General features: G+C 52.2%; 1 protein-coding gene across 1 annotated transcript in view; it reads left to right on the forward strand.

The window, feature by feature from the left end:
* Window positions 1–14960: 14960 nt before the first annotated feature.
* Obscn (obscurin, cytoskeletal calmodulin and titin-interacting RhoGEF) overlaps window positions 14961–27084 on the forward strand; it is a 141532-nt gene continuing 129408 nt past the window's right edge. Inside the window, exons 1-8 of the mRNA XM_052757447.1 lie at window positions 14961–17447; window positions 17877–18146; window positions 18838–19098; window positions 19453–19761; window positions 20087–20353; window positions 20966–21247; window positions 22403–22678; window positions 26146–26421. Of these exons, the coding sequence (XP_052613407.1) occupies window positions 16466–17447; window positions 17877–18146; window positions 18838–19098; window positions 19453–19761; window positions 20087–20353; window positions 20966–21247; window positions 22403–22678; window positions 26146–26421 (2923 nt within the window). The 5' untranslated portion in view covers window positions 14961–16465. The remainder of the gene's footprint in view (window positions 17448–17876; window positions 18147–18837; window positions 19099–19452; window positions 19762–20086; window positions 20354–20965; window positions 21248–22402; window positions 22679–26145; window positions 26422–27084) is intronic.

Below are 27084 nucleotides of genomic sequence, written 5' to 3' on the forward strand. Positions count from 1 at the left end.
AAAAGTCATATATTCAGTACTGGCCTTGAAGTCAATATATAGCTGAAGATGACCTTGAACTTCTGAAACTCCAGAATCCACTCCTAAGCACTGGCCTGACGGGTATGTACCACTACACCTGGTTTGTGTGGCACTTTGTACATGCTAGACAAGCACTCACTAGTTTCTGATTTGACCCCTGCCAGCTGCCAGCCTGAGAGCAGATGGGCAGCCTAGCACCCAGCACTAGACAGACAGATGTGGCTGTAGAGTAGGTGAGGTTCACAGTGAATCCTGAGCTGTGAACCTCCCATCCCCAAACAGTATGTGATGAGCTGTTTGTCTGGTTATATGTGGCTATGGCTCCAAGTCCCCACCATAGCACCATCCCCCATCAGTCCTGAACTGCGGCGGGAGGGGGGGTGTTGTAGTTTCTGCCTGCTCAGATCATTACTTCAAGACATGTCAGGGTGGCATCAATCTAGCATTCTTGAGCATGGAGCTGGTGTTGCTTCAAGGCCGTGTTGGGGAAAGCCAAGGGTCTCAAGTTGTGTATTTTTTTTTTAATATTGCGGGGAATATATATGAAACACACACACACACTAGTATAGGAAAATGCCAGGACACATGTGGAGGTCAGAGGACAACTTTTAGGAGCTGAGTCTCTCCTTGTAACATGGGTCCCAGGGATCAAACTCAGGTTGTCAGGCCTGGCAGCTATTGTCTTTACCCACTGAGCCACCTCACCAGTCCTTCCTGTTGTCAGTAATGCTGCCACGCGTGTGCAAGGACTGATTTTTGTATGGGCATTGCTAGGTTTTGGTGTTGAGCTTATATCAAGCAGTTGAATTGATGGGTCGTATCTCAGAACTATGACTTAATTCAGAACAGATTTATTTATTTTTATTTCTTGTGTCTAAGTGTTTTGTCTCAGTGTTTGTTTGTGCACCACATCATGAATTGCCCACGGAGGCCAGAAGAAGGCATCGGATCCCCTGGAACATGAGTTACAGATGATTGTGAGCTGCTATGTGAGCGCTGGGACTTGAACCTGGGTCCTTTGCAAGAGCAGTAAGTACTCTTAACTGATGAGCCATCTCTCCAGCTCCTGCTCTGTGTTTAATCAGCTCGAGTTTTGTTTATGATACTAAATTAGTGTCCTGTGTCTTTTAAAATAAACGATCACAAGTTGGGTGAAAATTCCTCTCAGGGATCCAAAAGCAAGTGTGGACCTCGCTTGTGCTCCCTGAGAGGTTCCAGGGAGGAGCCTTCCCACCTGCCTCAGTTCTGGTAGCCCTGGTGTCTACTGCTGCCGCTGCTGCTGCTGTATCACTCCAGCTTCTGCCTTCCACTTACACGGGCATCTTCTTCTGAGTGATTTCCTCTCACATGGCCTCTGTGTGTGTCTGTAACTGTCTCTGTGTCTACATCCCCCCCCTTTTTTTGGTTTTTCGAGACAGGGTTTCTCTGTGTAGCTTTGCGCCTTTCCTGGATCTCGCTCTGTAGACCAGGCTGGCCTCGAACTCACAGAGATCCGCCTGGCTCTGCCTCCTGAGTACTGGGGTTAAATGTGTGTGCCACCACCACCCGGCACATTTCCCCTTCTTATACGAACACCATTTAATGGACCAGGCCCACTCTACTGACCTTATCTTGACTGGATTGCTGCTGCCAAGACACTCTTTCTAAATAAGCTTCTATCCCAGGTTCTGGAGTGAGACTTCAGCATAGCCTTCTATTTATGTATGCATTTTAAATGTATGGTTTGGTCTGCATGAACCTCTGCACGTTAGAAGAGGGCGTCAGATCCCATGGGGCTACAGTTAGGGACGGTTGTGAGCCACCATGTGGCTGCTGGAAATTGAACTCACGACCTCTAGTAGAGCAGCCGGTGCTCTTAACAGCTGAGCCATCTCTCTAGCCTACAGCATAGCCCTTTGAGCAGATGCCCTCCATCCCATAATCTGTTGGAAGCAGTGGCCCAGCTGCTTCTTTTCTGAGAGAGCTGGTTGTCTAGCGCATCCTTCCCATTCCTCCACATGGATGGTTGGGTCTGAACGTGTGAGGGACAGTTCCCATCTCTGTACGGTTATCAATCTGTTTACCTGCCCATGAACACCACAATGAACAGTGCAGAGCCATCAGAATCAAAGTAGAGTGGCTTCCACCTGTCCTAACAGAGTAAGTCAAGTGCATAAAGCTAGGTGATGTGCCTGATAAGGGCTCTCTCTAAAGTCTCTGCCAGGGCCACAGCCCTGCTTACAGGCCACGGACACCGTACACAGTGGATAGTACAGGGATGCCTCCCACAACTATGGCTCAACCTCAGCGGACCCCCCCTTTGTTCCTGATCCTCATGGCCATGGGTCCTTCTTTCAGAATAGCTGATGTGATCCTCCTCGGTTCACTTTTTGGAGCATCCTTTCTTCTCTGCCTCCTGAATCTGCCTGCTTACCACAACATCCTGTCCCGTGCTGTGCTCTGCACTCCCTGATGAGCTTAGTCCTCAGGCGCCCCCTAAGTCTCTGTGGTTGTTAGGTTGACACTAGTTAGCAGAGGCTAGGGGCTGTGGAGATGGCTTAGCCAGGAAGGTGCTTTCCATGCCAACATGAAGACCTGAGTTCAGATCCCAAGCATCTATGTAAAAGGATGGGCATGGCTACCCACACCTGTGATCCCAGCACCGGGGAACTAAAGACAGTATAATTCTTGAGGTTTGTTGACCAGCTGATCTAGCTGAATTGGTCAGCTCCAGGTTTAATGAGGGACCTTGTCTCAAAAAATAAGTAGACAGTGGGTGGTGGTGGCAGATATCTTTAATCCCAGCAATCAGGAGGCAGAGGCAGGTGGATCTCTGAGCTTGAGGCTAGCCTGCTCTACAGAGTGAGTTCCAGGACAGTCAGGGCTACACAGAGAAACCCTGTCTCCAGAAACAAAGTAACAGCAACAAAAAAGGTAGAGTGATAGAGGAGATGTTCCCCAAAGACCTTTGGCCTCTTTATACTTGCACACAGTTGCATGTGCACTTGTGTATACCAGTGTGCAAACACACACACACACACACACACACACACACACACACACACACACACACACACACACACACATACACACACACACACAAGCCCTGGCTGCTGGAGAGTGAGCTAGTGATTACCCCATGGAGTCCCGGGCACTTCTGTGGTGTGTCTACAGTTGATTTTGTCTGAGGCACCCTTCAGCCCAGCTATGGGACAAGAGACAAGCACCGGGGGTGGAATGACCTGATGCTGGCTAGAACCTGATGTCCGGAACATTAAGTCTGGCACTTGAAGCTCTTCTGAGAGATCAGAGACCCAGGTTGTTTCTGAGGCACTTTGGAGGGCATGGGAGTAGGAAGTGCCACTCTCTAACCATGATGGAATTGAAAGGTCGCCAAATTAAGTCACCCAGTTAATTCTGGCTGTCAATCTCTGTCCTAGGAATCTGTGCAGCCCTATCCTTAGCAGCTGTTGGGATGGAAGGTGGCACCCTCTTCTGTGACAGCTCCTAGTTCCACTGACCCTAATTTTAAATTATGACTGGGGAGCAGTGTCTGGTCCTGATGCAGCCGAGGCTGGTGCTGATGCAGCCGATGCTGATACAAGGCCTCCTGTGGTTTGTCTCCCTTGGACACGGTAGAAAGGTTTCCACAAACCCTTTCAAAGCCTTGCAACATTCTTTTGTCTAAAGGATTTTTTTCTTGACATTTGTTGGATTTTGACATAAGATGTCATAACTTGACATAAGATGGATTTTTTTCTTCATTTTTTTCGAGACAGGGTTTCTCTGTGTAGTTTTGGTGCCTATACCTGCATCTCTCTCTGTAGACCAGGCTGGCCTCGAACTCACAGATCCGCCTGGCTCTGCCTCCCGAGTGCTAGGATCAAAGGTGTGCACCACCGCTGCCCGGCCAAGATGGATTCTTAATGTCCTATGTTTCCCTAAAGTTGCTTAAACTCCTAGACAAGCCTTTCCCCGTGGACCACTTCACCAGGCTGCGTGGTCGTTTTCAGATTCTGTACTTGGTCCTCACACAGAATTCCTCCTGGATATCACGAGAAAACAGATCCAGGAGGAAATTTGCAGAACTCACTCAAGAACCTCAGAATCCTCACCAGTGGGATGTCTAAAGTGTCTCTCAGGGTCAGCATCATTTTATGCAAATCGCCTTTATTTGAATGCTGCGATTTAGCGTTTTTCAAAGATTTCTGCTTTTCGTTCTGGTGTGTGGATATTTCCATTCAATTGGAAGATCTCCTCCTGGAAGGAGGGGTGGGGGAGATTCCTAAATCAGGAAGCTAAGACATCTTAGACAGCTCGCAAGTCCCCTCCCAAAGGTCAGATTTACAGTATAAAACTTACATGTACAGTTGCTGGAGGAGGGGGTTCCCAGGGTGCAGCTTGGAAATAGTTACCCGAACTGTGATGGGCTTTTCAGGGATGCAGCTTCTGTGAGCCATTCATGCTCCTGTGAATAACCCATTGAACTCATTGTTTCCCCAAGACACAGTTGGGTGAATGGTTCCTTGATCTGTCCTGGGCGCCCCATATGGGGTGAATAGACATTTGTTCACATCTCCCCGGGAAAAGTCCCACAGCAGGTTGCTGTAAAGAGGGCAAGGATGGCTTGTCCTTTCCCCATGAAATCCATAGCTCACTGCCCCTGCCCAGGTTAGGTTATGACAGGTTAGGCAGTTACACAGACAGAGACAGAGGGACTCTAGATGATCTATCACATTTAATTTTGCTTTAATAAAAAAGTTTAAGAACTAAAAAAATAAAGTGCCCCCTCCCTTCCTCTCTCTCTCTCTCTCTCTCTCTCTCTCTCTCTCTCTCTCTCTCTCTCTCTCTGTAAAATGTGGAGATCGGATGTGGTGATATATTGTGTACCCTAATAAATTTGTCTGAGGATCAGAGGACAGAGCCAGCCACTAGATTAGACATAGAGGTCAGGCAGTGGTGGCACACACCTTTAATCCCAACCCTTGAGATCTCATGCCTTTTCTTGGAAAGCACACATGCCTTTAATCCCAGGAAGTAATATAGCAGGGCAGAGAAAAGTATATAAGGCATGAGGAAACAGGAACTCACTCTCTTTAGGCTGAGAATTTTGTTTTTGTTTTTGTTTTTTGGTTTTTTTTGAGACAGGGTTTCTCTGTGTAGCTTTGCGCCTTTCCTGGAACTCACTTGGTAGCCCAAGCTGGCATCGAACTCACAGAGATCCACCTGGCTCTGCCTCCCAAGTGCTGGGATTAAAGGCGTGCGCCACCACCGCCCGGCGTTAGGCTGAGGATTTTGTAGAAGTAAGAACTAGTGGCTGGCTATTCTGCTTCTCTGATCTTTGAGCTTTCACCCTGATATCTGGCTCTGGGTTTTTTATTAAAAGACCATCTATGATTCGAACAATAATCAGAAGACAATGTCCAGGAGTCTGTGCTCTCCTTTCTACTATGTGGGTCCTGGGAATCAAACTCAAGCTTCTCAGCCTTGCCGCAGGTGCTTTTACCTGATGAGCTACTTGCCAGCCCAAGAAAAAAAATATTACTATTCTGTTTTAAAGTTAATTATTATTTTAATTATACAAATGTATGTGGTCTAGCGTGATGATTTGACTCATGAGGACAGTGTGTAGTGATCAAATTGGGTGGTTAGCATTTCTGTGTTTCCTCATCTGTCTTCTGGTTGCCAGCCTCCTTCAGCTTTCCTCATATGTGACAACTTGTTTTGTCGTACATGTTGATGTGTTTAATGGTGTCTTACATTGTACTAAGCCTCAGTTTACTTTCTTTGTTCAGCATATTCTTTATTTCTTTAGGTTGCATACTTTCGGTCTTTCTACAGCCTCACCGATTGCTCCGATACATAAAATCTCCCACTGAAACCCGTTAGTGAATGTGTCGTTTTAGTTGCTGGACATTTCACCTCCAGAATTGACACCTGCTTTCTTTCTTTCTTTTCTTTTCTTCCTTCCTTCCTTCCTTCCTTTCTTTCTTTTCTGTTTTGAGGCAGGGTCTCTCTGTGTAGCCCTGGCTGTTCTGGAACTTGCTCTGTAGACCAGACTGTCCTCAAGCTCAGAGATCTTACTGATTAAAGATATGCAACATCACGCCCAGCTTTTTTTTTTCCCCAAGACAAGGTTTCTGTGTAGTCCTAGCTGTTCTGCAACTCACTTTGTAGACCAGGCTGTCCCTGAACTCACAGAGATCTGCTTTCCTCATCCTCTTCCTCCTCCTTCTTTCCTCTCTTCCTCTGCTTTCTTCTTCTTCTTCTTCTTCTTCTCCTTCTCCTCCTCCTCCTCCTCCTCCTCCTCCTCCTCCTCCTTCTTTTCTCCTCTTCTCCCTCCTTCCCCTTCCTCCCTCCCTCCCTTCCTTTTTAGACAGGATCTCACCATATACTCTTGAATGGTCTGATACTTGATAAGTAGACCAAGCTGGTTTCAAATTGACAGAGATCTGCCTGCCTCTGTCTCCCAAGTGCTGAGATTAAAGGCCTGCACCACCACTCCTGACTTGTTTTTACTTTATCTCTGGGCGTGGGCTTGTGTATATGAAAGCTCTTTGAGATTCTGATCACATAGCCATGATGATGAGTGATGTTAAACATGTTTCCAGGTACCTACAGCTATTCATGTCCCTTGTCCATTTAAAAATCATATTTATTTGGGGTGTAGAACATAATGGTAGACATTGTGAATTAATTACTGGCTAAGGCCATTAAAACATCTATACCTCACAGTTACTTTTTTGTGTGTGGTGAGGACATGTAAGATCCAATTGCTTAAGTAAACCACAATATGATGCTATTGAAAAAGACTGGATAAGTGAGTCAGTTGATTAGCTTGAACTATTTAGGAGGCCCCCAGGCAGTGGGACCGGGACCTGTCCTTGGTGCATGAGCTGGCTTTCTGGAACCCAGGGCTTATGCTGAGACACTTTGCTCAGCCTTGGTGCAGGGAGGAGGGGACAGGACCTGCCTCAACTGAATCTACCAGGCTGAGCTGAATCCCCAGGGGAGACCTTGCCTTGGAGGAGGTGGGAATGGGGGGAGGATTGGGGGGGAAGGCTGGGGGGTGGGAGGAGGGAGGACAGGGGAATCTGTGGCTGATATGTAAAATTAAATTAATTATAAAATAAAAAAACATAAAAAAGGGAAAAAGACCTTACTTGTTACTATTGAGTGGAAGTCCTCACACATTCAGTATTAGCTCCTTAGGAGATGCCAGGTGTGGGAAACCTGTGCCGTCATCTCTCCGCACACACGGCTTCAGTTAGGTGCATGGGTAAGCACCCATGGTTTGTAGCCCAGTGTGACTATGATGTATTTTTCTTTACAGACTGATGAGAGCGCAGGTACAGAATGTCCCCCCCCCCCCCCCGTCCCCGCAGGTACAGAATGTCCCCCCCTCCCCCGTACACACAGAGACAGCTCTGTGAAGGGCAGACAAAGGTCATTTGCTTGACTCCGGTCATTACTCAGGACATGTGAATCTCAAAATATCATTTTATGTACTCGTCCGCTGGGGATATAGATCAGCGGTAGAGCTGCTTGCCTAGCACATACAAGCACATACAATATGTGTATAATATACACACATGTATATACACATACACACGATTTTTTAATTTCACATCAATAAAGCCGGTGAGGAAAGACCCAGCAGTACAAAGACCTCTCCTGTCAAATTTTGTCTGGTGAGTTGTCCTCAAATTTTTTTTTTACCTTTGTGCCCTACCTCTCCAAAGAAATTTTAATTCCCTTCCTTTATTTGGGGGAAGGTTTTTGAGACAGCTTTTCTCTGTGTAGCTCTATCCTGGAACTCGATCTGTAGTCCAGGCTGGCCTTGAACTCAGAGATCTGCCTGCCTCTGCCTCCTGAGCGCTGGGATTAAAGTCATGCGAACCACCGCCTTGGAGGGTTTATTTGTACTTTGTACATTTCCCCACTGACGGTCTTTGGAGCCAGGAGCTCATCCAGGAGTGACAAGTCACTGAGTGACACTTCTCCCTTGGCCCCAGGGCTGGTCCTCATTTTCACTCAGGAGAAACTGGTTTAATCTTGGTCTACTGTCCACAGGTCGGTACCATGCCTTACGAGTATCAGCTAAGAGCCTGATCTGAAAGGGCGCTGGAAGGTGAATGTGTGACCGTGGGCATTGTTGGGACCAGCCGACCTGTTGAACAGCACCTGGACTGGGGAGTGAGGCTTAAGAAGAAACAGAGACATAGGATAGATTCGGGAGAACTGTCAGTGAATGCTGCTGCCTGGAGTTTATTCTACCCAGTGTTTATCTACAGCTCAGAAACAGGCCAAGGAGAATCAGCAAAGAATACTACATTGTTACTGACTTCTTCATCTGAAATTAACTCCGGTTCAAGGAACCACAGGACCATCTCCCTGTTCTCCGGGAGGTAACCTGTGCTGTTTTTCTTGGCAAAACATCCTGTTTGTCCTATTTCAGCAAGGCTGCGCAAAACAAGTGTGCACTTTTGACCCCTCAGACCAAGATGGAGTCACCAAAGCTCCCACAGGAAGCTGTGTTGGGAACATGTGTTTGCCAGGTGTGTGACATCCGTGAGGCAACCAAGCCCTGGAATGCTTCCCAAATAAAGTCTCCAGAATGGGACTAAACACAAGCTTCTCCAGAGTACACAACTCCTTCACAGACACCCAGCACGCAACGTGTTTCGTAGGACTTACATGTAGGGCTGGAGAGACGGCTCAGAGGCTGCTCTTCCAGAGGTCCTGAGTTCAATTCCCAGCAGCCAGCCACATGGTGGCTCACAACCATCTGTAATGAGATCTGGCGCCCTCTTCTGGCCGGCAGGCATACATGCAGACAGAACATTGTATACATAATAAATAAATCTTAAAAAAAAAAAACTTACATGTAATAAAGTGCTCCAGCAACCCTGGGGACCAGATTCTTTGGTTTCTGCCTAAATTTATTTTTTTACCCCAGTGTCTTTACTGAGGTGTAACTTATAAAGCTCACATGCGAGCACACCCCTCATGTTTTCTGCTCTGCATATGGGGGCACTTCAGGTGGATTCTCTGGGAACTGAAGCAGACGCACAGTACAGTTTTACTAAGGCGGACACTGGGCTGTATAATAGTCACAGAATTTACTCATCCTTTTATCTTTTGCACATTTTGGTCTGTATCTCTTCATTTTCTTAAAAAGTTAGAAATATATCCACTGTTAGTCCAGCAATGCCTCTCCTGGGGATATAGTCAGACAAAAAGAAATGAGTCTGAGAAGCCTCTACACGCCTGTGTGGGCGGCAGCATGATCACAGCAGCCAAGGAACGGAAACAACCAAGCGTTCATCAACTGACCTGGGATAAAAAAGTGTGTCCGTTGTCATGTGTTACCCTCGGGGAGTTAGCTCCAGGACCCCCTTTCCCACCCCTCTGATGCCAAAATCCACAGATGTTCAAGTCCTTGATTCAAAATGGCTTAGGGATTGCAAAGAACTTCCATATACCCTCCTTTCCTTCCTGGTTCTCTTCCTCACTCACCCCTCCTTCTTTCCTTCACTTTTTGATACAGGGTCTTACAACATAGCCCAGGCTAGCCTCACACTCAAAGTCAGTCCTCCTGTTTCAGCTTCCAGAGAGAAGCTGGAATTATAGCTTTGTGCCACTATATCCAGCTTCTCTCATGTAATTTAATTCATCTCTGGCTGACTGGTAATGCCCAATACAGTATAAGAGCTGTGTAAATAGCTGTCTGTTTTGCTTAGAAATGAATGACAAGAATAGTTCATACACGTTTAAGACAGGTAATACTTTTTTTTTTTTTGGTTTTTGAGACAGTCTCATTATGTAGCCCTGGCTGTCCTGGAACTCACAATGTAGACCAGGCTGGCCTCAAACTCAGCGAGATCCACCTGCCTCTGCCTCCTGTGTGCTGGGATTAAAGGTGTGCACCACCACAGTCAGTGGATAGTTTTGGATATTTTCAGTCTGAGTGTGTCTGAATCTGAGGATAAGGAATACAAATATTAAATGGGGGTTCAATGCATTTACAGAGTGGCATGCCATTCCACCTAATACAAAATTCCCGTTATTATTATTATTATTATTATTATTATTATTATTATTATTATTATTGGTTTTTTAAGACAGGGTTTCTCTGTGTAGCTTTGCGCCTCTCCTGGAACTCACTTGGTAGCCCAGGCTGGCCTCGAACTCACAGAGATCCACCTGGCTCTGCCTCCCGAGTGCTGGGATCAAAGGCGTGCGCCACCACTGCCCGGCAATTCCCGTTGTTATTGAGTGCATGGATGGAGGAGGATAGAGAATGGCAGGTACCCAGTCTCTCACTCAAACGCAGAATAATAAAAAAGAAAAAAATTCCAAAGAGGCAAAGTAAGTGCCAGGGGCTGGCAAAGGGCAACGGGGAGAGTCGGTGAGGGAGGATGGGCTTGGGTTTTGCATGTGTGTTATTCAGGCTCAGCATTGGCGTGCATGTCCTTGCTGGGGCACAGAAGTGACCAGGCTCCCGACTAGACAGACAGAAGCACAAATGCGCCGAGAAAGAGAGGTGACCCACATGCTGAGGACACCGAAGGGTACAAGCCACTACAAGTGTTAGCTCCCCGGCAGGAAAGGGAAAGGGCAGTTCCTCTTTCAAACAGACCCGTCCAGAAAGGGAGCTTTGAGGAGAGACTGTGGGGGAAGGGGCAGAGCTGCGAAGGGGAGGGGTTACAGAGAGAGAGGAGCACAGAGTGGGAGGACACAGTCAGAGAGGAGGAGGAGGAGGAGGAGGAGGAGGAGGAGGAGGAGGAGGAGGAGTCATCTCAGAGGGACTGGAGAGATGGCTCAAAGGCTAAGAGCCCTGGCTGCTCTTCCAGAGGACCTGAGTTCAGTTCCCAGCATCTATAATGGGATCTGGCGCCCTCTTCTTGTTGCAGGTACACATACAGGCAGAACACTGTGTGCATAATAAATAAATAAAAAGGAGAGGGAGGAGGAGCTGCAGAACAGGAGTCCAGGCCTTGTAGAAAGCCATGGTTGATTCACTCTGGGGCTGTGACACCAGGGCCATGGTCCTGTTTGCCCTCCAGTCTCTCTGCTTTTGTCTCATAGTTTGTATGCCCCCAGCCCTGTGTGTGTAACTATGCCATCAGGGTCCACAAACGGTCTCTCAGTCTGTGTGCGCCCACCAAGTGGAGGATTTTCACTCTTACGGCCCCTTTCCCATGCCTGTTGTCTAGGGCATACAAGCAGGTGTTTTGGCTCCCTGGCTGCCCTGCCCTCTTCAATTCTGTCAGTGAGCCGCTCTCCTTAAAACCACCCAGCTGTGAAAGTCCCTGGAAGTGCATTCCTGTGGGACTTGGTATCTACCTGTGGGTTTGGAGCCAGAAGAATCTGCTCCTCTATTACATTCCACGAGGACTGGAGAGACTCAGGGAACAGTTGTTTTGTCGAAGGATGCAAGCAAGGAATGGGACAGATCCTGGGCTGAGCACTGAGTCTCCTGGACTTTGACATGTGGAAGATACACAGGTCTGCAGGGGTCATTGCAGCATCAGAAAGCTTTGGTGCAAGCATTACCATAGACTCAGACCCAGGTGGGAGATAGAAAACCCAGCCCGAGTGGTACTTCATGGATGAGCCAGTGAGGTAACGGTGAAGACCACCAGTAGCTCAGGACCACCCTGGAGTTAAGAGGAGCTGGGCCTGGTTCCATGTACTTGAAATTCCAGCACTCAGGAAGCTGAGGCAGGAGGACCATGAGTGAGTTTAAGGTCAATCCAGGCTACAAAATGAAACCCTGAATGGTATCATCCAAGAAGGAAGATCCGACTTTCCCAGGAGGCCCTGGAGGCAGCCAGGGAGCTAAATATTTCCTCTGTCCTTCCATGCATGCCCTAGAAGGACGTGAGGCATGTATGCCTCCACATAAGCTAGTGTCTCCATAACCTCCCCCCAAACATGTGAACTAACACCTGTGCAGACATTTACACTCACCCCCCCCCCCCCACACATCCGTAAGAGCACATATGAGTGCATCAGTGTGGCTTTTCAGGGTCTTGCTCCTGGGCCTGGTGTCTTCTATTTCTTTCTTTCCTCATTGAGATCAGGTGCTATCTCCTTTGAAATTCACACGCTAAAGCCCCTCCCCTGTGGTACTCATGTTAGGGGTGGGGCTTTGGGGAGGTGATGAGGCCATGGGAAGGGAAACTTGTGAGTAGAATGAATGTGCCTATACAGGGATCCCCGAGAGTGCTCTTGTCTTCTATGTCAGGTAAGGACTGGGGATACTAGTCGGAAGAGGGCCCTCACCACAGGCTCAGAGTGCAGGCTAGGACACAGAACCCTGGCCTTGGTTCCAGAATAGGAGTCAGACTGGAGGCATGAAGTAGTTCCCAGCCTACATCTGGCTGACTCTTCCCTAGGTCCCACACACTGGCAAGTGGGGGACAGCTAGAGAGTGTGTGACACACGAGACAAGCTTTCGTTCCCCATGTCCTTAAATGGGGCCCACAGGGAGAGCTGTATGCCTTCCTCAATACCGGCTCCTCAAGGGTCAGGAAAGACCAAGGAGCCCACAAGATACCCCCAACCCCAGCTCATCTTCTCCCTAGACAGGTTCTTCTCTGGGTTTGGGGGAATGAGCAGTCCTGCTTGGGACACGGAGCAGTAGGTGCCGCCCAAGCCCACGCTGGGGGAATGAACAGCCCTGCCTGGGGCATAAAGGCACTGTCAGTGCCCAGCTCAACCCCAGCCTCAGACCCCTTGGCCCTGGTTAGGTTGGTTCTTATTGGGGTTCCACTCTCATTTAAGGTCACCACAGACCCAAGCCAGCCTGAGCATGGTACAGAGACCAAGGTTGCCTGGGTCACAGATGTGGACATGGCAGAGTAGGTATGAGTCAGGGATCGGTGTGTGGCTAATGGCTGTCCCCTTATACTGCTGGGTCCCAGGAGGGCCAGGTGGGGAGTAGAACAGGTTGTTCTAGTCCCCTTGGAGTAAACTTGATCCTTCTTAGGGCAGACGTGGGTCCTTGGCTTTTCTTGGGTGTCCATGGGTTCCTTTAAAGTAAGCCTGGGTCTTTGGGTTGGTTTGTGTCCCCTTGGACTGATCCTTGACCCCTGTGTGGTCTTGTGGTTCCTTAGATGTAGACCTGGTTCTGTGTGGTGGTCCTGGGTCCCCTTCATGGTCAGTGCCAACTTTTGCCTTCAAGACTGCTTACTGGATCCCTTCGACACCGTCCTGGGACCCTCCGCTCTGTCCCCTACCACACTCCATGATGCCGGTCTGAGGAGAGCTGGACCAGCTGCCCTTCTCCCTGCTGCCCACATCACAGTGGGAGGGAGGACACAGGCGTCTTCCTGCTCCTGACCACCTGCCCTTTGCCTCCTTGGGGCTGAGGGTGAAACTGAATCCTGGACAGTGACACCAGGGCTATTTTGGAGCTAGGCTGGGCTGGGCTGTCCAGAAATGGGGGTGGGGCAGGGGCGGGCCCTGCCTTCTTCAGCTGACAGCCTTTGCCTGTCCTTTCGTCCCTGTCCAGTCTGAGGACCGGCTGGAGTGTGGGCTGCTGGGTGGGAACCACATCGGCCTGGGCCCCAGGAAGGAGGCAAGACCCAGCAGCCCCCAACTCACCACCTGTGCCCCTTGCCTGGGCGCTGCCCCAACCCCTGGTAGACACAGGTGAGGAGGCAGAGCTGCCTGGAGGGCCGACTTTTGCTCCTGGAGGTCAGATGGGCTGAAGGTCATGGTGTTCTGTGGAACTTGGGGACCTTAGGGGTCTGGTCAGCCTGGGCCCCTCCCTGAGAAGAGAGTGGGCTGGATGCCAGACCTGGGCCCTTCTGTGACTCTGGGTTGAGACCTCAGAATGGGAAGGGGGCAGTTTGCCCTTAGGGTTCTGGGAAGTCTGGGGCTAGCACTGTGCAACCCCTGGCCGGGTTACCCCTCGTCTTCCTGCTGCCTGGGGGTCTGATGGCCCTGCCCCCAGCTCTTCCGCTGACAGCTGGGGCTATTTTGGGCCTGTTGGCTCAGTGGAGGGGACAGCCAGAGGGGCACTGACACTTGACTCCAGGAAAGAATTTCCCGGGGAGCGGGGGAAGCCACAGCCCTGGGGTCTAAGGTGAGGCTGAGCTCAGGGGCTGCCCTTGGGAAATCTGCTCTAGAAGGGCATGGGGGCCACAGGCCTGCTGGTTCTGCTCTTGGAGTGGTGGAGAGGAGAAGGGGGGCCAGCAAGGTGGAGTCCCAGGGAGGGATAGCCTCTGCTTCTGGCCAGTGTCTGTGTGTCACCTCCCACTTGGTTCATCCTGGTCCACCCTGCAAGAAGCAGAGTAGCCAAGTTCTGTTAAGTTGTGGAGGGTGTGAGTGGTGTGGCCAGTTCTATGAGCCAGGGGCAGGGGCTCCTGCAAACCCCCCCCCAGGCAGTAGGGGGTCCAAAGCACCTGCTGGGTTGGAGCCGTCCTCTAAGGGTTGTGGAATAGCTGACTTCTGAGGAGGAAGAGGCTTCTCTGAGAGGCTGGGGATGACCACCTGGACGCTCCTGCTGAGGACATATGTCCAGCGCCTCCAGCCCAAACCAGGCGAGAGGAGGGGCCTGTCTGGGATAGAGTTCCTGAAGCTTCTGTCACAGTCTCGGTTTCCTCATCGGCAGGGAAGAGAACAGATCCCCAGTTCTGGAAGCCCTTCTCTGGCCTAAGAGCTGCTTGTCAGGGTGGCCGAGTGGCTCTGAGGCCGTCATTGTGACCCCGTGATAGTGGCCAGTGCCTTGGTGTGCGACTGACGGGTAACAATTGTGGAAGGAATGCAGGCCTTGAGCAGACAGTGAGACCCAGGGGCACCATCATGGCGGCTTAGGAGAACTCTAGTCTTCAATCACTCTTGAATCTCCAGGGCTTGTGGACCTGCTGAGGCTGGGTCGAGCTCCCCTTAAACATGTGTGTGGGAGGCTGTTTGCATATTCTTTTTTTTTTTTTTTTTTTTTTTTTTTTTGGTTTTTCGAGACAGGGTTTCTCTGTGTAGCTTTGCGCCTTTCCTGGAACTCGCTTTGGAGACCAGGCTGGCCTCGAACTCACAGAGATCCGCCTGGCTCTGCCTCCCGAGTGCTGGGATTAAAGGCGTGCGCCACCACCGCCCGGCTTGTTTGCATATTCTTGTTCACGTGTTTCACGCTGGGCCACCCCAGGCTGTGCAGAGGATGGTGGGTAGCGTCGCAGGGTGCCCTGCCATGCTTCTGGGGAAGTTGCAGACTGAGTATGGAGGGTAGAAAGAGCTCTGACGCAAGGCCCCTGGTGCTGATGTCAAGGCAGACCTTCTATGGGACAGATGCTGAAAGGCATCTCCAGGGGCTGGACTTGGGCCCCGGCTGGTGCTGCCTGACGGCCCTATGCTAACCTTAAGAGACGAGGCCTGTTTGTGGGTGGGGGACAGAGGTGCTGACTGGGCAGTGAGTCAGCAAACCGGCCAGTGCAGCCCAGCCCTGGTCCAGAATCAGCCTCCTGGAAGAGGATTAGGGGGATTAGCTACCTGAATCACAGGACTGGGAGCTGGAGGGTCGGGGAATATAAACCCATCCACTGGCCGGTCCCCTATCATTCAGCCCAGGCTGAGAGATTGGTAAAGCAGAGCAGGTACAGAGGCTGTGGTGAAGGTCTCTGCACTGGGGTGTTCATGCCTGCCGGGGGTGGAGGAGGTTAGCCTGCTGAGCCAGCCATGGTGCCCACTGTTCTTATATAAGACCTGGTGCAGGCAGGTAGTCCCATCCACTCACTGGATCAGTGGCTAGTTGGCTGGGACTAAGCTTTGATTGGGCAGAGGCCAGTGTTAATCTGGGTGCCGATGATTCCTAGGACGACTGAGGCATGCAATCTCATTCTTGCAGGGGGTCCAAGTTGGCAGAACCATGCTAAGGACTGAGTAGTGACAAGGCCATTGGGCCCCAGGCTAGCTTTGCAGCCATTGACTGCACTGTTCCCACACCCTGCCCTTACTTGGGGCCAGGCTTTCCCTGAAGACTGGCACTATGAGGGCAGACAGGTTCTAGTGAGTATGGGGCTACCTTCAGCCCAGCGGATGAGGGCACTTCGGTTAGGATGAGCCCCACTTCAGGTGAGGGTCAGGGTTCCTTTCCTTTTCTGCTGGTTGAAGAACATGTCCCCTTGGGAGTCAAGAGGACTTGCTGGTTTGGGTAGAGAGACTGGAGTTGGGGGTAGAGCGGAAGTACATCAGGTAATTAAAGATACTAGACTTCCAAGTCACGGAAAAGCTGAACTGCTGGACTTCGGAGTCACTAGGGTGGCTCGGGAGTGGAGGGGAAAATGAGACTTGCGGAGGGGGCAGCCCACGTGGAGGTGCCCGTTTGGTTGAATTGGGGTTTCCTGTTAACACTGTTAGACAAGGAAGAGGGCCGAATGTGGCACAGGAGACTGGCTCATCTCAATAGCATCATGGCCTTCATCTTTGCGTTTTGTAGACTCCCAACCCTGCTGCCACCATGGACCACTCCTTCAGCGGAGCGCCCCGCTTCCTGACGCGGCCAAAGGCTTTTGTGGTATCTGTGGGCAAGGATGCCACACTGAGCTGCCAGATCGTGGGTAACCCCACGCCACATGTGAGCTGGGAGAAGGACCGGCAGCCAGTGGAGGCAGGAGCACGCTTCCGCCTGGCCCAGGACGGGGATGTGTACCGCCTCACCATCCTGGATCTGGCGCTCGGTGACAGTGGGCAGTATGTGTGTCGCGCGAGGAACGCCATCGGTGAGGCCTTCGCCGCCGTAGGCCTGCGAGTGGACTCGGAGGGCACGTGCGCCGAGCAGGCGCCCCACTTTCTGCTGCGCCCCACCTCCATCCGCGTGCGCGAGGGCGCAGACGCTACCTTCCGATGTCGCGTGGGCGGCTCACCACAACCCGCTGTGAGCTGGTCCAAAGATGGGCGGCGCCTGGGCGCCCCCGACGCCCCCCATGTGCGCGTGGAAGATCACGGCGAGGCCAGCGCGCTTCGCATCCGGTCGGCACGGCCTCGCGACGGTGGCACCTATGAAGTCCGAGCCGAGAACCCGCTGGGTTCGGCCAGCGCCGCCGCCGCGCTCGTGGTGGACTCGGATGCCGAGGCTGCCGGACCACCCGGAGCCTCCACCGCCTCGCTCCTGGCGCATCTGCAGCAGCGGCGCGAGGCCATGCGCGCCGAGGGCGTCCCCCCCTCCCCACCCGGCGCCGGCACACGCACCTGCACGGTGACCGAAGGCAAACACGCGCGCCTCAGCTGCTTTGTGACCGGCGAGCCCAAGCCCGAGACAGTGTGGAAGAAGGACGGGCAGCTGGTGACCGAGGGCCGGCGCCACGTGGTGTATGAGGATGAGCAAGAGAACTTCGTCCTGAAGATTCTTTTCTGCAAGCAGTCGGACCGTGGTCTCTACACTTGCACAGCCTCCAACCTTGTAGGCCAGACCTACAGCTCCGTGCTGGTGGTCGTGCGAGGTGAGCAAACGAGCCTCCCCACACATGCGCAGGGGTGAGGCTCTTTCCCGACTCCCCACAACCTCGTGCATTCACCTGCGGTCCCGGGGTGATAACCTGGTCCAAAGATCGGCTGGGGTTGGGTGGCTGCATCCTGAGTTGTTGGAGGCCTGGGCGGCTCTGGTTCCTCAAAATGAACAGGCGATGATGGCTCCTGGTGCGAACCACCGTAGGGAACCGTAGTCCCAGTCACCATCCCTCCATCCCTCCCTCCACCCCCCTGCCTCACAGCTCACATATCCCTTGCTGTTCGCTCTTCCGTGCTTACTCCTTCTCTTACTTCTCCACTCTGTTTCTTCAACTCACCTATCCGACCCTGCACCCTCTCCACTGTTGGTCCCTTGGTCCGCCGTGTCACACCCGCAAACCCCGTCGGCCCCTCTCCCGCAGAGCCGGCGGTGCCCTTCAAGAAGCGGCTGCAGGACCTGGAGGTGAAAGAGAAGGAGTCCGCCACGTTCCAGTGTGAGGTGGCGCAGCCGGCCACGGAGGCGGCGTGGTTCAAGGAGGAGACGCGTCTGTGGGCCAGCGCCAAGTACCGCATCGAGGAGGAGGGCACCGAGCGCCGGCTGACCGTGCGCGACGTCTCGGCGGACGACGACGCGGTGTACATCTGCGAGACCACAGAGGGCAGCCGCACCGTGGCAGAGCTGTCGGTCCAAGGCAGGCGGGGCGGGGCGGGGCGGGGCGGGGGTGGGCGGGGCCGGGCGGGCAAACGAGCTTGGGAGCAGAGGTGGCCCACCTAGCATCCAAGGGTGGAGTCAATTGTGTGTGGGAAGGAAGGCGGGTGAATAGGACTGAGGTGAGAGGGACGGGGCAGAGGGACCAGGATGAGGGAAAGGCAGGAGGAGGGGCAGAGGGGGTCTGGGATGTGGGGTGAGGGTGAGGTCGAGCAGAGTGTGATGGATCAGGTTGACCAGAGGGTGCTTGCTCCTGCACTGGGGAGATAGGCTGAGGTCCAGTTGGTGGGACAGACAGGGAAGAGGGTGCAGGTGCACAAGAGGCGTGTCAGTAGGCGGGGAGGTTCTAGGGCATAGAGGTGTGTAGTGTGACCTGGGGCTCGGGGAGAGTTGAGGCTGGCAGCATTTAGAGGGAGGCTAGGGTTAGAGTGAAACCTGGTTCTGCAAAGGCAGGGGGCCAGAAGGTAGGGTTGGGAAGAAGGGGTGCGTGCGTGCGTGCGTGCGTGTGTGTGTGTGTGTGTGTGTGTGTGTGTGTGTAAGAGTGAAGCCGGTGGGAGAATGGGGCTGGATGGGTAAGAAGACGAGTCGGAGGCCACACGAGTAGGGGGTGTGCGAAAGGAGTATGGGGTCCACAGGGGGCTTGTCTTACCCTCTTGGCAATCTTCCCACTCCAGGGAACCTGACCAGAAAGCTGCCCCGGAAGACGGCAGTGCGCGCCGGAGACACAGCCATCTTCTGGGTGGAGCTAGCTGTCCCCACGGGCCCTGTCCAGTGGCTGCGGAACCAGGAGGAGATGGTGGCAGGGGGCCGGGTAGCCATTACTGCAGAAAGCACGTGCCACACACTGACCATCTTCCAGTGCACCTTGGAGGACATGGGTGAGGTGGCCTTTGTGGCTGGTGGCTGCCGGACGACCACCCAGTTCTGCGTATCAGGTAAGGGTTGGAAGAATGGCCTTTGGGTGGCCCTCCTGCCAGGGACAGCTGCGCCCCTGTCCTCCCCCAGTGCTGTGGGCTCCCCCTTGCCAGTGGAGGTCCGAGGGTGGCAGAACATTGTGGTTGTGAGTCCTCCACTCCAAGCTCTTCTCTTGAGGAGGGACCTTCCTACTGTGACTGGGTATCAGCAGGTCTGGAGAGGGACTTCTGAGCCCACTGATGGTGGGTGGTACCATCCCATCCACCAGAGCAGTGCCCAGGGAGAGACTCGAGTTCTGTCATTCCCTTTCTGGGTGACCCAAGGCTGGGGGAGGGGAGCTCCCAGGTGGTGAGCTCAACCTATCTTCCACACAGCGCCCAGAAGACCACCCCTGTACCCCCCTGCTGACCCTGTGGTGAAGGCCAAGACAGAGAGTTCTGTGACCCTCAGCTGGTCCCCACCACCCCACGGGGACCGCCCTGTCACCATTGATGGTTATGTGGTGGAGAAAAGGAGACTTGGTGCTTATGCCTGGAGCCGGTGTCATGAGGCAGAATGGCTGGCCACAACTGAGTTTACCGTGGCTGGTGTGGCTGAGGAGGGCGACTTCCAGTTCCGGGTGTCAGCCATCAACCACTTTGGCCAGAGCCCTTACCTTGAGTTTCCAGGGACCATCCACTTGGGTGAGTGAGACCATCTAGTAACATCACAGGGGGCTGCCACCTGCTGTTGAGTTACCCGACCCCAAAGCATAGTTCTGCCTCTAGGGGAGCCAGGATGATCTTAAGGGGACTTGCTATGTGGGTTGGGGGATGTTGAAGCCTTCTTATGAAGGAGGAGGGATCCTAAGACAGGACCCAGGTCCCACTGAACCTGCCTCTCTTCAGCAGCCTCAGGGAGCCAGGCTTCGGCTACTCCATCTTTGTGGGGGCAGGGCAGAGGAAGGGGAGGCAGAACCTGGGAGTTTATCTGTCTCCGACTTTTCTCTCAATTCTGCCCACCTTGCAGTCCCCAGGCTGGCTGTAAAGACACCTCTGAAGGCAGTGGAGGCAGTGGAAGGTGGTGAGGTCACCTTCTCTGTGGACCTCACCGTGGCCTCTGAGGGCGAGTGGTTCCTGGATGGGGAGGCCTTGAAAGCCAGCAGCGTATACGTGATCCGCTGCGACCGTACCCGGCATATGCTCACCATCAGAGAGGTGCCTGCCAGATTGCATGGGGCACAGCTGAAGTTTGTGGCTAATGGCATTGAAACCAGCATCCAGATGGTGGTCCGAGGTAGGCCTGAGTCCCCGAGTCCCTTTTTCTCTGCAGCGTGGTAGTAGGCAGAAGCGGTATTCCCTGGGGAAGGTTTGCCTGAAGCCAATGTGTGAAGGGGATAGGAGAGCTGGGTGCTTGAGGCTGCTCACCCCAGGCTGGCAGCTGAGGCTGGGCTCGTGTGTGTGTGTGTGTGTGTGTGTGTGTTTGTGTGCACGCATGCGTGCACATGTACGAGATGCCCCAGGGCTGGACCTCATCCCTGATTGCCTCTTTTCTCACCCTCTCTTCTATCTATCTATCTACCCCCCATGTCTCCTCTCTGCCTGCCTGTTTCTTTCTCACCTCTGTCTCACCCCCCCTACATCCGCCTTTCCCCATGGTACCTTTCACTGGTGCCCCGTGTTCTCTCTGCTCCCGTCTCACGCCTCTTCACACCCTCCCTTCTCTTGCCTTTCACCGACTTGCTTTCCTTCCAACCCACCCTTTTTCCTGAGTTTCTCTTTTCTCCTTTATCTCTCTTCCCCGTCCTCAAATCCCCTTTCCTCTCCTTCGCTGCCTGCGACTCCTTTTGCCCACCTTCTTGTGGTCTCTGTTCCTACTAACTTCTGTCCAACCGTCCCTGACCGGCAGCCGCTCTGGGGCTAGCCAGCAACAAGCTTCCTGCCGTGGCTGCCCGGGAGGTGCTGGCCCGGTTGCACGAGGAGGCCCAGCTGCTGGCTGAGCTGTCGGACCAGGCTGCGGCTGTGACTTGGCTGAAGGATGGCCGCGAGCTGCCCCTAGGACCCAAGTACGAGATGCAGGTGTCAGCTGGGAGGCGAGCCCTGCTGGTGCGGGATGTGGTGCAGGATGATGCCGGCCTCTACGAGTGCGTTAGTCGTGGGAGCCGCGTTGCCTACCAGCTGTTGGTGCAAGGTGAGTGCAGGTGGGCAGTGGGGCTGGCATCATGTCCTTGTGCTGCAGCGTGGTTCTGGGTGTGTATCCTCTGTCCCCTAGCTCCAGGCATTTCCTAAGGGGTTCTGGGCAGTGGAGTAGCTGTTTTCTGACTCGTGTGTGTGTGTGTGTGTGTGTGTGTGTGTGTGTGTGTGTGTGTGTATGTGAATGGTGGTGGGCAGCTCAGCTCTGTAGGAAGAAGGACTTCCTAGCTGTGGTTGAATCCTCTCTGGTCTGGGCGAGAGTCAGGGTCCCATGTGGTCTAGGTCTGGGCATCTTCATCCATGCACCCTGCAGGCCTTACAGCTTTTCTTCACAGACGTAGCAGGTGGTTGTGTGGATGCTGTGGTTGGGAGCCAAGCTGGACCTCAGAGGCACATGTGCAAATGTACTGGGGCAAAGATAGCAAGATGCTTGGGTCCCTCTTGCCAGGGCTTCTTGCAGTAGGGCATGGGAGTATGGCATTGGCTGGGGGCAGCTTCGGACACCAGGCAGGGCGAGGGAATCTCCTGTTCCCTGCATGAAGATGCTGTAGACTTACATCTCTGGCATAGGTGCATACCTCCCTTGAGGGGCCTGGGGTTCCCCACACTGGACCATTGTGTGGAATTCACGTGTGTCTCCACAGCTGAAGACACTTTGCTGCTTTCCAGAGGCATGTGTGTTCCTCACACAGGCTCTAAAAACCTACAAATGCATAAATTCTGTGCAACAGGATTCTCAGTTATATGCACGGATTTACGTTTAGCTGTATCCAAAAGCAAAAATCACGACATGGTCAGTTTCTGGTTGGTGGAGAAAACTGGGGGTGTGTTCATGAATGGGACCTTCCTCTGCTCTGTAGAGAGTGGTCCTGAAGGTGGGCAGATTGGGGGATAAGAGAACGCTGTATTGGCCTGTACCGGCTGGCCTGGTTGATTCCTTGCTGCCCTGTCTTGCCAATCTGTTCTGGCCTTAAACACTGGCTAGACATCACACACTCAGGTTTAAGAAGAGTCACCACCAGGCAGGGGTCCTTGGGAGATCTTTGTGGCAGGAAATGGAGTGTCCTGGAGTCCAGAGTTGATTAACCAGAATCCCGGACTCAGGAGCTTGGAAAGATCCTCTGAATAAGTGTCTTTGTCTGGCTGTCCCTAGAGGCCAAGATGGTGTTTGCCAAGGAACAGCAGACACACAGCGAGGTGAAGGCAGAAGCGGGGGCCAGTGCCACACTGAGCTGCACGGTGGCCCAGGCCCAGACTGAGGTGACCTGGTTCAAGGATGGGAAGAAGCTGAGCTCTGGCTCGAAGGTTCGAGTGGAGGCCTTGGGCTGTGAGAGGAGGCTGGTGGTGCAGCAGGCGGGCAAGGCAGATGCCGGGGAGTACAGCTGTGAGGCCGGGGGACAGAAGGTCTCCTTCCGCCTGGACGTCACAGGTCAGTTGGTTAGACATTTGGCTGTGTCACGGGACAACCCTGGGGGGCATGTTTCAGTGAGGGCTGGGTGCTGGGTGTGTTGCAAGGCTGCACAAGGGCATGTATTGGCTAGTTCTCCACAAGTAACAAGTAACCCCAAGCTCAGAGGAGTGAATGAGAAGTATGCTTTTGTCTCTCCAGTCCGTGGGGCAGGATGTACTGTGTGGTCTGTACTGCTGGCTCACTCCTGTCCAGTGTGGTGTCACCAGGGCTGGGAATCCAAGCTGGATGTATGTTTGCATCTGACGTCCTCACTGAGATGGCCCTGGAGGAAAGGACTGCATGTGATGAGAGGCCTCTTACAGCAATGGGGCTGACCTCTGTGCTGGTTTTGGAGCTGTTGTCTCCCTTTGTGTCTCCCTTTGCAGCAGCTTGTCCCCAGAGTGGTGGTCTCTAGGGCCACCCGGGCCTCTGCTTGAGGTGGCCAGGTCTCCCTCAGAGTGCAGGAGCTCTTGAAGCTCTGCTCTGGGAGACCAGAGTGTTACCTCTGCTTGTTCAGTCAGAGCTAAGCAGAAAGCCTGCCTGGTCCCATGAGCATAGAGAAGCAGACCCTGCTGTGGATAGTAGGGTGGTGGGCCCCATTGCAGAGGGGTCTGGACACACGGAGGCTGAACCCTGGGGGAACCTTTTTGACCTTTTATCACAAAGTCACGGGCATTCATTCTGTGTCATCCTCTTTCAAATTCTTTCTGCCTCATGTCCACACATGGCTCCAACCATCATATTCAAAAGAGGAAGGGTCTGGAAGGTCTCTCTCTCTCTCTCTCTCTCTCTCTCTCTCTCTCTCTCTCTCTCTCTTTCTCTCTCTCTCTCTGTGTGTGTGTGTGCGCACATGCTAAAATTAGTTTTTGTTTCTTTGGTTTTGGGGTCCTAGCCAAAAATTCATTATCTGTATCAATGTACTGACAGAGGTATTCCCTCATACTTCCCTCTAGTTGTATTGTGGCTTCTGATTTTTTGTTTAGGTCTTTGATACATTTTGAGCTCATGTTTGAATATGGAGAGAGTTAGGCCCTTGTTTAATTGATCACTGTAAACCTTTTTCTCTTCTTTTTTTTGGGGGGGGAGGGGCAGGGTCTCACTATATAGTCTTGGCTGGCTTGGAACTTGCTATGTAGGGCAGGCTGGCCTCAAATTTACCAAGGTGTGTTCACCTCTGCCTCCAAAGTGATGGGACTAAAGGCATGTGCCACTATGCCTGACAAATCATTGTAATTAAAAAAAAAAGCCTTGCATGTATGTATACCTACCATGTGTGTACAGTACCAGAGGAGACAGAAAGAGGGCAGTAGACCTCTGGAGTTGGAGTTGCAGGTAGTTGTGAGCTGTCATGTGTGTGCTGGGAACTGAACTCCAGTCTTCTGCAAGAGCAGCACATGCTCTTAACTGCTGAGCCATGTCTCTAGCCCTGGATGACTATAATTTTATAGTAGGTTTTAAAACTGGGAGGTGGAACACCTCCAATTTTGTTCTTTTTTCTTTTAAAATTTATTTGTTTATTTCCTTATAAATTTATCCCTCCTTCCTTCCCTCCCTCCCTCCCTCCTTCCTTCCTCTCTCTCTTCCTCCCTCCCTTCCTTTCTTTTCTTTTCTTTCTTTTTTTTTTTTTTTGAGTCATTGTTTCTCTGTGTAGCCCTGGCTGTCCTGGATCTCACTTTGTAAACCAAGCTGGCTGGAGCTCACAGAGATCCACCTGCCTCTGCCTCCTGAGTGCTGGGATTAAAGGCATGTGCCACCGCTGCCAGGCTGTTATTTGTTGACACACAATCATTCACATTGTTTTTTGAGAACCTTTGTACTTGTGGGGAGTCTGTCTTGATGTTTTCACTTTTATTTTGGATTTTAATAAATTTAGTTATTTCTTATTTTTTTTTTTTAGTTGAGACAATGGTTAGTCTGTTCTATCGATGTTTTTCAAAGAACCAACTTTTTATTTACTTGAATATACTCTTTTCTTTAGAAAAAAAGGCTTATTTAAAACTATCACCAACTTTTGTTGCTGGTAGTGTTTGTGTGTCAGTGGCCTCTCTGAGCTGGCCTATAAAGGACACATTCCCCATCACGAGATTGGACAGTGCTGGGCTGTGGCTGTCGGCCATGGATACAACACTTCTGAGCAGTTGTACACTGAACTCAGCATTACCTCAGGCCTTTCATGGGGTTGCCCAGGTGTGCAGGCCTCTCTGAGCATGGCTGCTATGCTAGGAGATGCCAGTGCATTCCAAAGCCCCCTGTGGAATTTCTTTCCCTAACTTTTGGTTAGACTTATTGCTACAACCTGTTCTCCACTGTCCAGGGAAGCCTGGAATTCAGTGAAGACTTCTGGTTGCCCTATAGTCCTGGGAACAGTGCTCTGCATTGAGAGCTCAGAACCAATAAAGACAACCTGTGAGTGGAGTTCAGGGGTCATCATACATCAGATGATGCTAGCTGTCTGAGGATCTGGTCTGCCCTGCTCCGTCTGGGACTGCAGAGGCAGCACTGAATTCAAAGGCACATTGTAGTAGAGAGGCTGAGGGGGCAATGATATAAAACTCCTCACCTCTGCAGTCTGTGACCCAGGTTCAGAGGTTTTTCTGGACCATGTCTGTTCGTCCTCAGATACTGTAAGCCATTGGCCAATTTCTAGAGTTCTGAAGGTTGATTCTAACCCTTTTCTTTTTCCTTTTTTTTGTGGTGGTGGGGGGTGGGTGGCTATGCTTCAATTTCTCTCATCTTAGAAATGGAAATTTGTATTGGAAATGTATTCAAAAGCACATGCTTATTCTGTTGGTCTATCCCGCACACCTGGGAGCATTTGGAGACACCCGGAGGTGTCCACTAAAGGGAGTGGTCCTTCGTTCTTTAGGTTCCTGGAGATAGGGACGTGGAGATGATACATTTAGCTTCTAGGAGGCTAGATGGAGGATTGATTTGGACCAGGGGAGACCCGAGGCAGGGAGACCAGCTGTGAGGCTCTTCCTTACTCCAGGAGGAGGTGATGAGGTCAGGAGAGACGGTGACTGTGAGCTTGGAGAGGAGGCCAAGGCTTGAGAGCTGTTGTAGAGGGGAGTGGGACAACACTAAGAGGCGTGAAGAATAAGGAAGAGGGGAGCTGGGAGGCACAGTGCAGACTTGGGCAACAAGAATCAGAAAAGCAATGATGGCGTGGTGTCCTAAGTATTGAGGGAAACAACTGTCAGCCTAGAATTCCATGCCCGGCTAAGCTGTCATTCAGAAGTGAAGGTAAAGTAGCACACATTCAGAACGTATTTTTAGAGAGTTTCCCATTCACAAAAACTTACTGAAAGAATTGTCAATGGATATACTGCTCAGAGTGAAAAACGTTACTCAAAGTTAACAGGATGGGGTCCTTGAGTCACCAGAGTTTGGGAAGCGAGGTAGATCCTAATTAATTACAGCAACTGTGTGTCCCTGTCTTTCTCCAGAGCCCAAGGTGGTGTTTGCCAAGGAGCAGCAGACACGCAGCGAGGTGAAGGCAGAGGTGGGGGCCAGTGCCACACTGAGCTGCACGGTGGCCCAGGCCCAGACTGAGGTGACCTGGTTCAAGGATGGGAAGAAGCTGAGCTCTGGCTCGAAGGTTCGAGTGGAGGCCTCGGGCTGTGAGAGGAGGCTGGTGGTGCAGCAGGCAGGCAAGGCGGATGCCGGGGAGTACAGCTGTGAGGCCGGGGGACAGAAGGTCTCCTTCCGTCTGGACGTCACAGGTGGGTGCTGAGACACTAAATTAGTTTGCAAATGTTATGAGCCTGGTTGTGACCAGGAAGGTCCTGGTGCCTTTCCCACTGAGTATCACCTTGGCCTATCTCATCCTCTGCTAATCTCATCCCTGTGTCTGGTCCAGGTGCAGTTGGTGGATATGTGTTGAGCTTGGCCAGGGCCTTTTGTGTGCCACACAAGGTGTATTAATGTTATAACGCTCTGTTTCGTGTTCTTGGCACCTGCTTAGATTCTACCAGTGTTCCTTGGTGCCATGGACTCTAGTCCTACTTGTGTGCAGGTCTGAGATGATCAGTGTCTCTGTTTGAGGTCTCTCCCACAGCTCTCTGTGGTCTCACCCAGTCCCACATGAGGTGTCTTTTAAAGAGATGTTTTAATTCATGTTCAGCCAGGGTGAGGAAGAATTTTAGTCACATGGTCATATATCAGCACTGAACCCGGGTCTGTTGGGGTTCAGTTAGGTGTTTTGGAATGCTCTCCCCCCTCCCCATGGGTACTAATGCAGGGTTGAGAACAACAAGACCTTTCTCAGTCCCGTTCTGCTTGACCCAGAGACATAAGGCACCAGAAACTCAGTGGCTACTTGCCTCTGCCTCCCGAGTGCTGGGATTAAAGGTGTGCTCCACCACTGCCCAGCACTATGGTTGTTC

The sequence above is a fragment of the Peromyscus californicus genome, unplaced genomic scaffold (assembly GCF_007827085.1).
Source record: "Peromyscus californicus insignis strain IS unplaced genomic scaffold, ASM782708v3 Scaffold_3__1_contigs__length_106647218, whole genome shotgun sequence".
In the NCBI taxonomy this organism is placed as follows: Eukaryota; Metazoa; Chordata; class Mammalia; order Rodentia; family Cricetidae; genus Peromyscus; species Peromyscus californicus.